At 35.8% G+C, this 13,208-nt stretch overlaps 1 protein-coding gene across 11 annotated transcripts in view; it reads right to left on the bottom strand.

Moving 5' to 3' along the window:
• The window catches only part of stxbp5l (syntaxin binding protein 5L), a 457,116-nt gene that overhangs the window by 157,449 nt on the left and 286,459 nt on the right, over positions 1-13,208 (bottom strand). For all 11 annotated transcript variants that reach the window (XM_061926057.1, XM_061926060.1, XM_061926058.1 and 8 more), the window contains 4 exons: positions 12,659-12,742; positions 5,258-5,381; positions 1,896-1,971; positions 1,667-1,821 (listed from right to left, as the gene is read on the bottom strand). In XM_061926057.1, the coding sequence (XP_061782041.1) occupies positions 1,667-1,821; positions 1,896-1,971; positions 5,258-5,381; positions 12,659-12,742 (439 nt within the window). The remainder of the gene's footprint in view (positions 1-1,666; positions 1,822-1,895; positions 1,972-5,257; positions 5,382-12,658; positions 12,743-13,208) is intronic.

The raw sequence follows: 13,208 nt of genomic DNA, 5'->3' as shown, positions 1-13,208 counted from the left end.
AACCTTGAGACCTCCGATTTCGGGAGGTGGGGGGTGGGGGGGCGTGGTCGGGGTGGGGCGGGGGCGTGATTGGGGGCGGGGCTAAGAGGGGAGGAGTATATTTACAGCTAGAATTCACCAAGTCAAGTATTTCATATATATATATATATATGTATATATATATATATATATATATATATATATATATATATATATATATATATATATATATATATATATATATATATATATATATATATATATTCACTGAAAGTCAAGTATTTCATATATATATATATATATATATATATATATATATATATATATATATATATATATATGTATATATATATATATATATATATATATATATATATATATATATATATATAAGAAATACTTGACTTTCAGTGAATTCTAGCTATATATATATTTATTTTATTATATATATTATATATATATATATATATATATATATATATATATGTATATATATATATATATATATATATATATATATATATATATAAGAAATACTTGACTTTCAGTGAATTCTAGCTATATATATATTTATTTTATTATATATATATATATATATATATACACACATACATATATATATATATATATATATATATATATATATATATATATATATATATATATATATATATATATATGTATGTGTGGGAAAAAAATCACAAGACTACTTCATCTCTACAGGCCTGTTTCATGAGGGGTTCCCTCAATCATCAGGAGATTCATTGAGATGATTGAGGGAACCCCTCATGAAACAGGCCTGTAGAGATGAAGTAGTCTTGTGATTTTTTTTCCCACACATACATATATTGCGCTCTACTACGGTATCGAGCACTATTTTTTGGATAACCTTATTAAGACATATATATATATATATATATATATATATATAAATAAAATAAATACTTGAATTTCAGTGTTCATTTATTTACACATATACACACACATAACACTCATCTACTCATTGTTGAGTTAAGGGTTGAATTGTCCATCCTTGTTCTATTCTCTGTCACTATTTTTCCAACCATGCTGAACACCCTTTCGCAGGTACCCAGAAAGGTTTCGAGTACCACCAAAAAAACTGAATCTCTGAAGACAGTATAAAAATCTGTGTTAAAGGTGTACAAATACTGTTTGTATAATAAGCATGTTATTTTTTTACAAATGAGGGTTAAGAGTTCAGTACTAAAAAAAAAAAAGAAAAGAATGTGGCTTAAGTACAATTTTTTAATTGAGCTGCTGCATTTTTTGGTTGGGTTGTTTATTTATTTTGAGTAACTTCTATACATTTCTAAAAGGGGAGGAATGTAATAGAGTGATCTATGTTTGTCTGTTGCCATCTCCTGGTGAATGTTGGCTATAGCGTACTGGGGTTACTTTTTGGTTGGCCAACGATTTACGTGGTGTTGCGCACCTGACGTCACTCAGGTCCGCATGGAGCTGGAGGGGGCGTGGCTTCCAGCTCCGCCTGAATTTCGGGATATTCTCGGGAGAAAATTTGTCCCGGGAGTTTTTCGGGAGAGGCGCTGAATTTCGGGAGTCTCCCGGAAAATCCGGGAGGGTTGGCAAGTATGCTTTAGGTTCCCCAGTAAAATCCAAACAAGCTCCATCCTCTTCCAGATATTCCGAACACGCCTGATGTACTCACCGTTATTATAAGGAGTATCGCAGAGGGTAATGAACTCGACTATGGGAAAATCCATCTCCAGAACGGTAATGGCCTTGCCGTGCATGATGGTCAACGTCGGCCGCCGCCCTGCCTTGTCGTACGAAAGACCTCCGGAGAAGATGACGAAAGGCTCACTGTGGAACAGAAAGAAAGTTTCACTTTGTTTGGAACTAACTAAACATTCTAATTCAAAACAAAACAAACCGACCTGTTCCTCGAGGTCTTGTAATCCACTTTGAGTATGGGTTTACATGATTCCTTCTTGCCATCTTTCTGGATTTTACCTAAAGCACACAACATAGTCAACATAACCCATCCGTACTTCATCAATATCTATCAATATTAGCGCTGAGCATCCGACATTTAAGACTGAATTACTGAGGGCCAAATGGGCCAACATTAAATACTTAAAAACAAATTTAAATACTAACTTAAATGTGTCAACAATGTCTTTCATTAATTATAATTGAAATTACATTCATAAACGTGTTATTAAATATATTTACTTATTTAATGGAAGTTAGTGTAATTATTTAATAATCTAATTATTAAATCCATTATTTCATGATTTAATTAATTATTTCACAGTTTAATTATCGATTTAATAAAAGACACATTTGATTTATTATTTTTTTTAAAACAATTAATATAATTGTGTTTTTAATAATAATAATACTAATAATGATAATAATAATAATAATAATACATTTTATTTTGTATAGCGCTTTTCAGAGCACTCAAAGACACTTTACAGGATAAAAAATTTAAATATGAAACAGTTGCTTAAATGCGTGATTAATTAATTAGAAATTAAATTGCATTCATAAATGTGTTAATAAATGTGTCATTAATTTTTTAATGTACATTTATGTAATTATTTAATAATGTAATTATTCATTTCATGACTTATTTAATTATTTCACAATTTAATTTATTATTTAATTGTGTCTTTAATAATAATAATAATAATACTAATAATACATTTTATTTAGTATAGCGCTTTTCAGAGCACTCAAAGACACTTTACAGGATAAAAAATGTAAATATGAAACAGTTGCTTAAATGCGTGATTAATTAATTAGAAATGAAATTACATTCATAAATGTGTTAATAAACGTGCCATTAATTTGTTTAATGTACATTTATGTAATTATTTAATAATGTAATTATTCATTTCATGACTTATTTAATTAGGTCACAATTTAATTTATTATTGATTTCATTATTTTATGGTTCAATTAATTCACAGGTTTTTATACATTTATTTATTCATTTATTGAGTTTTGGCTAATTTCCCCGATTAAATAGAGGTTAAAAACATAACAAATAATTAATTAAATCATGATATGAAACAATGTAATTTTACGTTAAATAAATAAATGCGCATTTACGTATTTAATTCCAATTATATTAAATTAATGACACATGTATGTATTTAATTCCATTTATATTAAATTATTGACACATTTACATCATTATTAAAATATTTATTTGCTTATTTTTGTCCCATTTGGCCTTCCATACTTAATATCAATTTGTTTGGAGATTATCATGAAATGAACGCCTGAGAGTCTACACAAACATTTAGAAAGTATTTATTGTCAATAAAAGCTTGAGATCTGGTTTGAGTTAAATCACCAGAAAAACACTTGGCTCTGGAAGCATCCCATTAAAATATAGTAGCATAGTAGGCCCAATCATTCATTAAAAGCTAGGCAGAGGTTTTATTGACCTGGTTTGAACAGTAACACTGTGTTTGAATATTTAATGAAGCGTTTTTCTTGCGCACCACTCGGTGGGGCCCATCGCTCGAGAATCCCGGAGTTACAAAACCCAAAACCAGTGAAGTTGTCACGTTGTGTAAATGGTAAATAAAAAGAGAATACAATGATTTGCAAATCCTTTTCAACTTATATTCAATTGAATAGACTGCAAAGACAAGATATTTAACGTTCCAACGGGGACACTTTCTTATTTTTTGCAAATATTAGCTCATTTGGAATTTGATGCCTGTAACATTTCTCAAAAAAGCTGGCACAAGTGGCAAAAAAGACTGAGAAAGTTGAGGCATGCTCATCAAACACTCATTTGGAACATCCCACAGGTGAACAGGCTAATTGGGAACAGGTGGGTGCCATGATTGGGTATAAAATCAGCTTCAATGAAATGCTCAGTCATTCACAAACAAGGACGGGGCCGAGGGTCACCACTTTGTCAACAAATGCGTGAGCAAATTGTTTAAAAACAACATTTCTGTCATGTCTGTGTAATCATGTTTTGTTCTAAGTCATGTTTTGTTTAGTTTCTGGCTTTTCACTCCCTTGTCTTGTTTGCGTGATTACCCATTAGTTTCACCTGTTCCACGTTTGGACTCATTGTGCACTCTTGTTTGTCACCATAGCAACCATTAGTTTTCACCTGTCACGTCACGCACCTGTTTCACATTTTGAGTCACGCACCTGCTTTCACTAATCATGTCCATAGTATTTAAGTTCTTTCATCTTCTGTTGTTCGTCCTGACGACCGCAACACATTTATGCTCCGTTCATGCCTGATACTTCTTTTCATGTCAATTCCTCAAGCCAAGTAAGTTTTTGTTCCATATTTATAGTCTTTTTGGTTTCATAGTTTGTTCTCCGCCATTGTGCGTGTTTTTTGTTTGTACTTTTTGCTATAGTCTTTTGGTTTTATAGTTTATTCTCCGCCACTGTGCGCGCTTTCATTTATTCCTTTTTTTGATAATAATAAATCATGTACCTTCATTCCCGTCTCGCACGAGCCAACTTTCCGTTGCATCCTGGAAAAGCACACACCCCGGACCAAGTCATGACAATTTCTCAACCAACTATTGCAAGGAATTTAGGGATTTCACCATCTACGGTCCGTAATATCATCAAAAGGTTCAGAGAAATCTGGAGAAATCACTGCACGTAAGCCATGATATTACGGACCTTTGATCCCTCAGGCGGTACTGCATCAAAAAGGGGGTGTAAAGGATATCACCACATGGGCTCAGGAACACTTCAGAAAACCACTGTCAGTAAATACAGTTGGTCGCTACATCTGTAAGTGCAAGTTAAAACTCTACTATGAAAAGCCAAAGCCATTTATCAACAACACCCAGCGGGTCATGCTGGACTTGACTGACAGGTCTCTGCCAGGGCTCAAGGCGGGACTCGTGGGCAGATCAGACAACAAAAAAGGGGGTCAGCTTTTTTTGTTGTTGTTGCACAAACCCCTACAAAGAGGATGAGGAGGTGTGACGGCACACCACCAGGGAGGGTGAAATATTTATCATTGGAGCAAAGACAGTTTTGTGTTTTATTACCTTTGCTGAGAAATTGATTAAACTGGGGGCCATTTTCTGACTTATTTACTCTACAATATTTGCTATATAAACCGAGACTTTTTCAATTCATTATCAGGGTAGGGTTTTTCATTTTTCCCGGCGCAAAATAAATAAAAACAATATCATATTTTTGTTCGATTGTGTCATTTCTGCTGGACGAGAGGAAGTGTAGCTTGTTGTTGTTGTTGTTGTTGTTGTTGTTGTTGTTGTTTTTCCCTCACCATGTGGAAAGGTGACCTGCACGGGCTTGGAGGTGTTCCTGAGGTTCCACACGGTCAGGCTGCCGTCCGAGTGGCTGCACATGAACTGCTTGCCTTCGTGGTGCCAGCTGGCAGAGTGGATCGCCTGCAACAAAGAAATAAAATGACTCTTAAAGGGGCAACTGCGCTTTTTTGGGGATTTTGCCTCAAGAACGCATGTTTTTCCTTTTTTTTTATGCATTCTAAATCGTAAAATACGGCAAGTACGAGGCGGCTAGCAAAGCAGCTTACTATTCCGTCCATAAAACATCCAAAAAACAAAATGTCTCGTAACCAAGTATTAGCGATATTGTTATTATGAGGGCTAACGCAGAGGAACTATTTTTAGTGAGCTAACTAGCTTATGCTGCTATATTGACACACTGAGCTGCTGCATCGCCTCTGAGTTGGTTAAAGTTATTTTTAGATTATAAATCATGCCTTTCACCTGGGTAGTCGAAGGTTTTGGACATAAACCGAGAAATTGGTCAACTTTGACATCCGACGTAGACCCGGAGATGGCGAGAAAGACAGGATTATGATGAATATTTCATTTAAACCGGAAGATATAAACATCCCATCAGTTGGCATCCCAGTGAGAGCAGACATTGTACAGTAAGTGATTATTCTGTTATGTTCGCAGTCTGTATATCTTGTTTAGCACTTTGCTACTAGCTGGATCTGCAAACTACAAACTTGTGGATCGTCCTCCTTATGTTCAGGCTCAAAAATAAAAGTTTCTGATCATCATTTATCCCAAAGTAGTCCCATCAGCTGGCATCCCAGTGAGAGCAGACATTGTACAGTAAGTGTTTTATTGTGTTTGCATATGTTGTTTAGCACTTAGCAATAATGCTACATTAGTGTTTCACTAAAGCTGCATCTGTTTAGCACACAACTTCTAAAACTTGTCGATCATCCTCCTTATACTCAGGCTCTAAAACAAATGTTTCTGGATCATCATTTGTCCCAAAGTAGTCTTTGCTGTCTCTCATGAAGTCTGCCATGATTAGTAGTGTTGTTGTTGTTGAAGGGAAACACGGAGATGACGAGAAAGACACACAAAGGCGCTCCTTTTGCGTTTTTCCTAAGGACTAAGATTAATTCTTCGTCTAAACGGGAAAATATAAACATCCCATCAGCTGGCATCCCAGTGAGAGCAGACATTGTACAGTAAGTGATTATTGTATTATGTTTGCAGTCTGTATATCTTGTTTAGCGCTTTTCTACATGCTGGATCTGCTTATCACTCAGCTTCTAAAACTTGTAGATCATCCTCCTTATATTCAGGCTCAAAAATATATGTTTCTGATCATCATTTGTCCCAAAGTAGTCTTTGTTGTCTCTCATGAAGTCTGCCATGATCAGTAGTGTTGTTGTTGTTGAAGGGAAAAACGGAGATGGCGAGAAAGACACACAAAGGCGCTCGTTTTGCGTTTTTCCTAAGGACTAAGATTAATTCTTCGTCTAAATGGGAAAATATAAACATCCCATCAGCTGGCATCCCAGTGAGAGCAGACATTGTACAGTAAGCGATTATTGTATTATGTTCGCAATCTGTATATCTTGTTTAGCACTTTTCTACTTGCTGGATCTGCTTATCACTCAGCTTCTAAAACTTGTAGATCATCCTCCTTATATTCAGGCTCAAAAACAAATGTTTCTGGATCATCATTTGTCCCAAAGTAGTCTTTGCTGTCTCTCATGAAGTCTGCCATGATTAGTAGTGTCATTGTTGTTGAAGGGAAACACGGAGATGACGAGAAAAAACACACAAAGGCGCTCGTTTTGCGTTTTTTCCTAAGGACTAAGATTAATTCTTCGTCTAAATGGGAAAATATAAACATCCCATCAGCTGGCATCCCAGTGAGAGCAGACATTGTACAGTAAGTGATTATTGTATTATGTTTGCAGTCTGTATATCTTGTTTAGCGCTTTTCTACATGCTGGATCTGCTTATCACTCAGCTTCTAAAACTTGTAGATCATCCTCCTTATATTCAGGCTCAAAAATATATGTTTCTGATCATCATTTGTCCCAAAGTAGTCTTTGTTGTCCCTCATGAAGTCTGCCATGATTAGTAGTGTTGTTGTTGTTGAAGGGAAAAACGGATATGGCGAGAAAGACACACAAAGGCGAACGTTTTGCGTTTTTCCTAAGGACTAAGATTAATTCTTCATCTAAACGGGAAAATACAAATATTCCATCAGCTGGGATCCCAGTGAGAGCAGACATTGTACAGTAAGTGATTATTGTATTATGTTCGCAGTCTGTATATCTTGTTCAGCACTTTTCTACTTGCTGGATCTGCTTATCACTACGAACTTGTAGATTGTCCTCCTTATATTCAGGCTCAAAAATATACGTTTCTGAATCATCATGTGTCCCAAAGTAGTCTTTGTTGTCTCTCATGAAGTCTGCCATGATTAGTAGTGTTGTTGTTGTTAAAGGGACAAACGGAGATGGTGAGAAAGACACACAAAGGCGCTCGTTTTGCGTTTTTCCTCACGACTAAGATTAATTCTTCATCTAACTGAGAAAATATAAACATCCCACTGAGAGCAGACATTGTACAGTAAGTGATTATTGTATTATGTTTGCAGTCTGTATATCTTGTTCAGCACTTTTCTACTTGCTGGATCTGCTTATCACTACAAACTTGTAGATCTTCCTCCTTATATTCAGGCTCAAAAATATAAGTTTCTGAATCATCATGTGTCCCAAAGTAGTCTTTGTTGTCTCTCATGAAGTCTGCCATGATTAGTAGTGTTGTTGTTGTTAAAGGGACAAACGGAGATGGTGAGAAAGACACACAAAGACGCTCGTTTTGCGTTTTTCCTAAGGACTGAGATTAATTCTTCATCTAAACGGGAAAATATAAACATCCCATCAGCTGGCATCCCAATGAGAGCAGACAGTGTACAGTAAGCGATTATTGTATTATGTTCGCAATCTGTATATCTTGTTTAGCACTTTTCTACTTGCTGGATCTGCTTATCACTCAGCTTCTAAAACTTGTAGACCATCCTCCTTATACTCAGGCTCAAAAATATGCGTTTCTGATCATCATTTGTCCCGAAGTAGTATTTGTTGTCTCTCATGAAGTCTGCCATGATTAGTAGTGTCGTTGTTGTTGAAGGGAAAAACGGATATGGCGAGAAAGACACACAAAGACGCTCGTTTTGCGTTTTTCCTAAGGACTGAGATTAATTCTTCATCTAAACGGGAAAATATAAACATCCCATCAGCTGGCATCCCAATGAGAGCAGACAGTGTACAGTAAGCGATTATTGTATTATGTTCGCAATCTGTATATCTTGTTTAGCACTTTTCTACTTGCTGGATCTGCTTATCACTCAGCTTCTAAAACTTGTAGACCATCCTCCTTATACTCAGGCTCAAAAATATGCGTTTCTGATCATCATTTGTCCCGAAGTAGTATTTGTTGTCTCTCATGAAGTCTGCCATGATTAGTAGTGTCGTTGTTGAAGGGAAAAACGGATATGGCGAGAAAGACACACAAAGGCGTTCGTTTTGCGTTTTTCCTCAGGACTACGATTAATTCTTCATCCAAACGGGAAAATATAAACATCCCATCAGCTGGCATCCCAGTGAGAGCAGACATTGTACAGTAAGTGATTATTGTATTATGTTCGCAGTCTGTATATCTTGTTTAGCACTTTTCTACTTGCTGGATCTGCAAACTACAAACTTGTAGATCATCCTCCTTATATTCAGGCTCAAAAACAAATGTTTCTGGATCATCATGTGTCCCAAAGTAGTCTTTGTTGTCTCTCATGAAGTCTGCCATGATTAGTAGTGTTGTTGTTGTTAAAGGGACAAACAGAGATGGTGAGAAAAGACACACAAAGGCGCTCATTTTGCGGTTTTTTTAAGCACTAAGACTAATTATTCATCTAAATGAGAACATACAAACATCCCAGTGAGAGCAGACATTGTACAGTAAGTGATTATTGTATTTTGTTCGCAGTCTGTATATCTTGTTTAGCACTTTTCTACTTGCTGGATCTGCTTATCACTACAAACTTGTAGATCGTCCTCCTTATTCTCAGGCTCAAAAAATATAAGGTTCTGGATCATCATTTGTCCCAAAGTAGTCTTTGTTGTCTCTCATGAAGTCTGCCATGATTAGTAGTGTTGTTGTTGTTGTTGAAGGGACAAACGGAGATGGTGAGAAAGACACACAAAGGCGCTCGTTTTGCGTTTTACCTCAGGACTAAGATTAATTCTTCATCTAAATGAGAAAATATAAAGATCCCACTGAGAGCAGACATTGTACAGTAAGTGATTATTGTATTATGTTCGCAGTCTGTATATCTTGTTTAGCGCTTTTCTACTTGCTGGATCTGCAAACTACAAACTTGTAGATTGTCCTCCTTATATTCAGGCTCAAAAAATATAAAGTTCTGGATCATTATTTGTCCCAAAGTAGTCTTTGTTGTCCCTCATGAAGTCTGCCATGATTAGTAATGTTGTTGTTGTTGAAGGGAAAAATGGAGATGGCGAGAAAAGACACACAAAGGCGCTCGTTTTGCGTTTTTTTTTAAGGACTGAGACTAATTCTTCATCTAAATGAGAACATACAAACATCCCAGTGAGAGCAGACATTGTACAGTAAGTGATTATTGTATTATGTTCGCAGTCTGTATATCTTGTTTAGCGCTTTTCTTCTTGCTGGATCTGCTTATCACTCAGCTTCTAAAACTTGTAGATCGTCCTCCTTATACTCAGGCTCAAAAATTTAAGTTTCTGAATCATCATTTGTCCCAAAGTAGTCTTTGTTGTCTCTCATGAAGTCTGCCATGATTAGTAGTGTTGTTGTTGTTGTTGAAGGGAAAAACGGATATGGCGAGAAAGACACACAAATGCACTCGTGCGTTTTTCCTAAGGATTAGGATTAATTCTTCATCTAAATGAGAAAATATAACCATCCCATCAGTCTTTATCCCAGTAAGAGCAGACATTGTACAGTAAGTGTTTTATTAGGTTCGTATATCTTTTTTAGCACTTAGCAATACTGCTACATGATGCTTAGTGTTTCACTAAAGCTGCATCTGTTTAGCACACAGCTTTTAAAACTTGTAGATCATCCTCCTTATACTCAGGCTCAAAAAAGTCTGCTATGGTTAGTAGTGATGTTGTTGTTGAAGGGAAAAACGGATATGGCGAGAAAGACACACAAGGTTTTTTTTCCTAAGGATTAAGATGAATTCCTCATCTAAATAAGAAAATATAAACATCCCAGTGAGAGCAGACATTGTACAGTAAGTGTTTTATTATGTTCGTATATGTTGTTTAGCACTTAGCAATAATGCTACATGATGCTTAGTGTTTCACTAAACCTGCTTCTGTTTAGCACACGGCTTTTAAAACTTGTAGATCATCCTCCTTATACTCATGCTCAAAAATACAAGGTTCTGGATCATCATTTGGCCCAAAGTAGTCTTTGTTGTCTCTGGTCAAGTCTGCTATGGCTAGTAGTGATGTTGATGTTGAAGGGAAAAACGGATATGGCGAGAAAGACACACAAGGTTTTTTCCTAAGGATTAAGATGAATTCCTCATCTAAATAAGAAAATATAAACATCCCAGTGAGAGCAGACATTGTACAGTAAGTGTTTTATTAGGTTCGTATATCTTTTTTTAGCACTTAGCAATACTGCTACATGATGCTTAGTGTTTCACTAAAGCTGCTTCTGTTTAGCACACAGCTTTTAAAACTTGTAGATCATCCTCCTTGTATTCAGGCTCAAAAATATAAGGTTCTGGATCATCATTTGGCCCAAAGTAGTCTTTGTTGTCTCTGGTCAAGTCTGCTATGGTTAGTAGTGATGTTGTTGTTGAAGGGAAAAACGGATATGGCGAGAAAGACACACAAGGTTTTTTCCTAAGGATTAAGATGAATTCCTCATCTAAATAAGAAAATATAAACATCCCAGTGAGAGCAGACATTGTACAGTAAGTGTTTTATTATGTTCGTATATGTTGTTTAGCACTTAGCAATAATGCTACATGATGCTTAGTGTTTCACTAAACCTGCTTCTGTTTAGCACACAGCTTTTAAAACTTGTAGATCATCCTCCTTATACTCATGCTCAAAAATACAAGGTTCTGGATCATCATTTGGCCCAAAGTAGTCTTTGATGTCCCTCATGAAGTCTGCTATGGTTAGTAGTGATGTTGTTGTTGAAGGGAAAAACGGATACGGCGAGAAAGACACACAAGGTTTTTTCCTAAGGATTAAGATGGATTCCTCATCTAAATAAGAAAATATAAACATCCCAGTGAGAGCAGACATTGTACAGTAAGTGTTTTATTTTGTTCGTATATGTTGTTTAGCACTTAGCAATAATGCTAAATGATGCTTAGTGTTTGACTAAAGCTGCATCTGTTTAGCACACAGCTTCTAAATCTTGTAGATCGTCCTCCTTATACTCAGGCTCAAAAATATAAGGTTCTGGATCATCATTTGGCCCAAAGTAGTCTTTGTTGTCTCTCATGAAGTCTGCTATGGTTAGTAGTGATGTTGTTGTTGAAGGGAAAAACGGATACGGCGAGAAAGACACACAAGGTTTTTTCCTAAGGATTAAGATGAATTCCTCATCTAAATAAGAAAATATAAACATCCCAGTGAGAGCAGACATTGTACAGTAAGTGTTTTATTATGTTCGTATATGTTGTTTAGCACTTAGCAATAATGCTACATGATGCTTAGTGTTTCACTAAAGCTGCTTCTGTTTAGCACACAGCTTTTAAAACTTGTAGATCATCCTCCTTATATTCAGGCTCAAAAATACAAGGTTCTGGATCATCATTTGGCCCAAAGTAGTCTTTGTTGTCTCTGGTCAAGTCTGCTATGGTTAGTAGTGATGTTGTTGTTGAAGGGAAAAACGGATATGGCGAGAAAGACACAAGGTTTTTTTCCTAAGGATTAAGATGAATTCCTCATCTAAATAAGAAAATATAGACATCCCAGTGAGAGCAGACATTGTACAGTAAGTGTTTTATTATGTTCATATATGTTGTTTAGCACTTAGCAATAATGCTACATGATGCTTAGTGTTTGACTAAAGCTGCATCTGTTTAGCACACAGCTTCTAAAACTTGTAGATCATCCTCCTTATACTCAGGCTCAAAAATATAAGGTTCTGTCTGGATCATTATTTGGCCCAAAGTAGTCTTTGTTGTTTCTGGTCAAGTCTGCTATCTGTTTAGCACACGGCTTCTAAAACTTGTAGATCATCAGATTATCAGTATACAGATAATTGGTTGTAAAAGGTAATATACAGTATGTAATATACAGTACAAATATAATAAACAGTACAGTATAGAGATGATTGGTAATAAAAGTGGATTGCCTTACCTCGTCATAATAGATTCTGAAATCAGTCTTTTTGGCCCTCAGGTCCCACTGTACTATTGTGCCGCTCTCGAAACCCACCAGAAGCTAAAAGGAGAAATAATAAATATTACATTTAAATATCGACACGATGAAACATATTTTCCATTATGGGGTGAAATTACCACCAAAACTCCACAAACACAAAAATAGTTTTTTTTACTCACACTTAACGGCTTGAATTGAACAAAAGATCAATTTTCTTCAATGAAAAGATAATAAAACCAACTGTCTGCACGTACAAAAACAATTTGCAAACAGAAAAGCTATTTTCTGCAAGTAACGAGAACGATTTGCAAGTATAAACACTTGGGGGTTCCAGGTTCGATCCCCGCTTCTTCTTCCGAGTCACTGCCATTGTGTCCTTGGGCAAGACACTTTACCCACCTGCTCCCTCACTACTTTAAATGTAGCTTAAAGACGCAGATAAAGGGTTTCACTATGTAAAGAGCTTTGAATCGCTAGAGAAAAGTGCTATATAAATGTAATTCACAAAAAGTTTAAAAAAAAAACG

Source organism: Nerophis lumbriciformis, linkage group LG31 (assembly GCF_033978685.3).
Source record: "Nerophis lumbriciformis linkage group LG31, RoL_Nlum_v2.1, whole genome shotgun sequence".
Lineage (NCBI taxonomy): Eukaryota > Metazoa > Chordata > Actinopteri > Syngnathiformes > Syngnathidae > Nerophis > Nerophis lumbriciformis.
The sequence above is the reverse complement of the archived record's forward strand: the minus strand, read 5'-3'. Positions and strand labels throughout refer to the sequence as shown.